The 3,669-nt window shown below is 45.8% G+C and overlaps 1 protein-coding gene across 1 annotated transcript; it reads right to left on the bottom strand.

The window, feature by feature from the left end:
• Positions 1-345: 345 nt before the first annotated feature.
• LOC121573920 (frizzled-9-like) lies at positions 346-3,288 on the bottom strand. Its single transcript, XM_041886325.2, has one exon. The coding sequence runs from the start codon at positions 2,649-2,651 to the stop codon at positions 897-899; it is 1,755 nt and encodes a 584-aa protein (XP_041742259.1). The 5' UTR covers positions 2,652-3,288; the 3' UTR covers positions 346-896.
• Between the last annotated feature and the right edge of the window lie 381 nt (positions 3,289-3,669).

Below are 3,669 nucleotides of genomic sequence, written 5' to 3'. Positions count from 1 at the left end.
AGCGCTTCATACAGTAGGTGGATCCACAAGGTAATCAGTCTACTGAAAAATAAACTTAAATGAATACTTTTAAAATGTCACCTGAAGCTAATGATGTCTATTTAATTTATACAATATATTATTGCATCTTAAAAGGTACCATCTTAGATCATTATTAGCTCAAGTAAATGACCACTGTCAATTTGAAGAGGCACTGTAGCAAAATGTTTCAGGTACAAATGAATATTTTCTTAAACCAAAAAAATAGTTTGACTATTGTAGGATGTCTTTGCTTTGCTTGTGTTTATGACCACTACACTTAATTTTACATGTATTGTAAAGTAATGAATAGAGTAAAGTCATCAGTGAAAATATATAAATATGTTTTATTAATGTCCATTTTTTTGAAAAATATGCATTTTCAAAGGCACTTATACATCTCAACAGGCCCTATATTCAGAACTCATAACTCTTTAGTACATGTGCTTTTATATACAATATACAAAACCGTAGGAAACACCATGAAGAACCTGCAATTAAATATACAACACAATAAATACATTTACAGGGAGAGAACACTAAACAAAATGTTGATACATCCATGCAAGTTCTATTTTGCATTCATGTTCAGTTGGTTAACCAGAAACATCCAACTAACTCTATGGCATGCAATACAAGAAATGTTCCCTTTAGAAGCATATCTGATTCTGCTTGCGCACCGAACTATGTGAGGTTTAACTGAAAGCAATGTGGATCATCTGTCACCAAACGAAAGCACAACCACTGTTACGTTCAGGTATTGCTACTAATCGAACATTAGATGCAGTCCAACCTGAGCTTTTCAAATTATCATATAACAAAATAGCATTCTTTGGCATTGTCAATACAAGACACTGTGAGAAGTGCTACTTGAAATGTCAGACATGTGTGGGGCTCTCTAGGTAAGAGTCTGTTTTGGACATGTGGAGCACCACGGCTGGGGACTTGTAGTGACAGTGGGAGCTGCTGCAGCTGACGCTGCCACAAGGCTTCCTGCTAGTCCGCACCGACAGCTTCCTGTTGCACAGGACCTGCCAGGTCTGCAGGGTCTTGGAGCACCAAACCCACACACCGCTGGTGATGCCAACCACCAGAGACATGAAGATCTTCAGCATAAACACCGCCACGGTGGGCACCGACTCCTCCAGGGAGCAGTCCTCATTCCGGCGCCCGGGGAACGACACACACTTGTTCTCCAGCGCCTGGAACTTCCAGTACCCCATGTTGAGCCTCTCGTAGAAGTAGCATATGATGACGCAGGTGGCAGGCACCGTGTACAGGATGGAGAACACACCAATCTTCACCATGAGCTTCTCCAGCTTCTCTGTGTTGGTGCCGCCCGTCTTCATTATCTTGCGGATGTGGAAGAGCGCCACGAAGCCCGTGAGGATGAAGGAGGTGCCGATGACCAGGTAGCAGGACAGAGGGATGAGCACAAAGCCGGTCAGTGCGTTAACGTCCATGCTGCCCACATAACACAGCCCCGTCAGCTCGTCCCCGGCCACCTTCCTCATGGTGAGGATGACGATGGTCTTCATGGCTGGGATGCCCCAGGCGGCCATGTGGAAGTAGCTGCTGTGGGCCTCGATGGCCTCGTGGCCCCACTTCTTGCCAGCGGCCAGGAACCAGGTGAGTGTGAGGATGACCCACCAGATAGATGAAGCCATACCAAAGTAGTAGAGGATGAGGAAGACGATGGTGCAGCCCGTGGACTCCAGCCCCTCCTGGATGATGTAGAGCTCGCCATTCTCCCGGTCGCAGGCGATGTTCTCGGCCCCGGCCACCGAGCGGATGACGAAGGCCACAGAGTAGACGTTGTAACACATGGAGAGGAAGATGATGGGCCGCTCTGGGTACTGGAAGCGCTGCGGGTCCAGCAGGAAGGTGAGGACGGTGAAGGCGGTGGAGATGAAGCAGAGTGTGGACCACACCGCCATCCAGATGAAGGCAAAGTCCTTATCCTGCCGCGACCAGAACACGTCTACCACCGAGGAGCAGCGTGGGGCACACGACTGGCTCTTTTCCACGTACTGGAACTTCTCTGGGTTCTCGCAGGAGCCCAGGCTGGTGCCCGAGCGCCCGCTGGTACCCGAGCCGGGCTGCCTGGGTCTGGGGGGCACCGGGAGCATGCCCTCCCCCTTCTTGGTCTCCTGCTTGGTGTCATTCTCAGGCGCCTCCATGCACAGCGAGTTGGGGTTGTTTTTAGTGGGCAGCTTGGAGCAGTCCAGTGAGTCAGGCCAGCCGAAGCTGAATTTCTCCATGATGGGAGAGCACTTCTGCCTGGCCTGCTCACACATTGGTCGGCAGGCAGGGATGGTGGTGGACACTTTGTCAGTGCACATGGGGACGTAGAGGGAGCAGAGGAAAAAGCGCAGGTGCACATCACAGCCGTATTCCACTAGAGGGGCAAACTCATTCAGTTTTATGCTGGCCTCTGCTTGGCTTTCATATTTCATGAAGTTGGGCATTCTTGTCATATTGTAGCCAATGCCCTGGCACATGGGGATGGTGATGGCTTCACATTTTGCAGGTCTGCCCCTCTCTATATCATATGCTCCGATATCCAAGCTGGATGCAGCAATAACAAGTTGGCACCACAGTAAAATGACAATCCTCAAATGGAAAATATCCATGGTGATATCAGGAAAGTTAATGTATCACAAAGTACTTATTGTTTTAGAATAGAAAAGTAAAATAGAAAGGAACAGTGGTTGTAATAATTCCAGACTGATGAGTTGGTGCCCAAAATGTGTGCATTTCCCCACTGTCAATTCTGATAGTTCCAAGGTGAGTTCATTTAGTACCCGACCATAAGGCTTTCCTATGGTCAAAATTCTAAATTCAAAACGTCTTGTTTTCCCTGAAAACAGTATCCGAATTACAAAAGGAATACAAATACGCTTGTCGTTACAGTTCCAAATCCAGTCGGATATGTTTAAGCACGATACGCTTCACATGTTTAACAAAGTGACGGCAACATGCTGTGAACGTTCGAATGGTAAACAATTAGTCTATACCATCCGTAGCACGCGTATTAAAATATCCAGCCAGACAGTTGCGTTGAGCCGTTATTTACCGTAATAAGCCTCAGTAAAGTCCTTATTTTCCGAACTGATTTTAAGATGATATGCTATTCAAAATCACATTTTAGTTGGCTCCTGTTTGTAACCACACCAGCACACAACACGCTGGGTTTTTGGATCGTTTAAAAAGACTAAAGTCGTCCAGCTCTGTCTGTCTTGCTCTCCCTCCATCGCTTGAGTGCATTAACTTTCTCTGCGCTCTGCTCTCTGCTCTCTGCCTCTTCAATAAAGGGGTGGGAGTTGGGTGACGAATTTGTTGCGCCCCGCCTTAAATCATTCTCAAATGTTTTTTTCTTACCGAGGTAAAATATATTTTATATTACATATTCTGTTCTCTCGTTAATAGCTATTAAAACAAGCATTGTCATCCATGACTGTGAAAATTGTATATTTTGAATCAGTTGTGGACGGAGAACAATCCACACTTTTTCTGTTTGTCAAGTCACATACTGTTGAGTTGATTGAACATTTTATTTGAGAAAGTGATAGATGAGATGGCAATTAAGCACAAAATATTTACATATTCATACAATGGAGCTCTTATGCTACAGTTAGGTTAACTAAAGCC

The sequence above is a fragment of the Coregonus clupeaformis genome, chromosome 9 (assembly GCF_020615455.1).
Source record: "Coregonus clupeaformis isolate EN_2021a chromosome 9, ASM2061545v1, whole genome shotgun sequence".
NCBI lineage: Eukaryota > Metazoa > Chordata > Actinopteri > Salmoniformes > Salmonidae > Coregonus > Coregonus clupeaformis.
The sequence above is the reverse complement of the archived record's forward strand: the minus strand, read 5'-3'. Positions and strand labels throughout refer to the sequence as shown.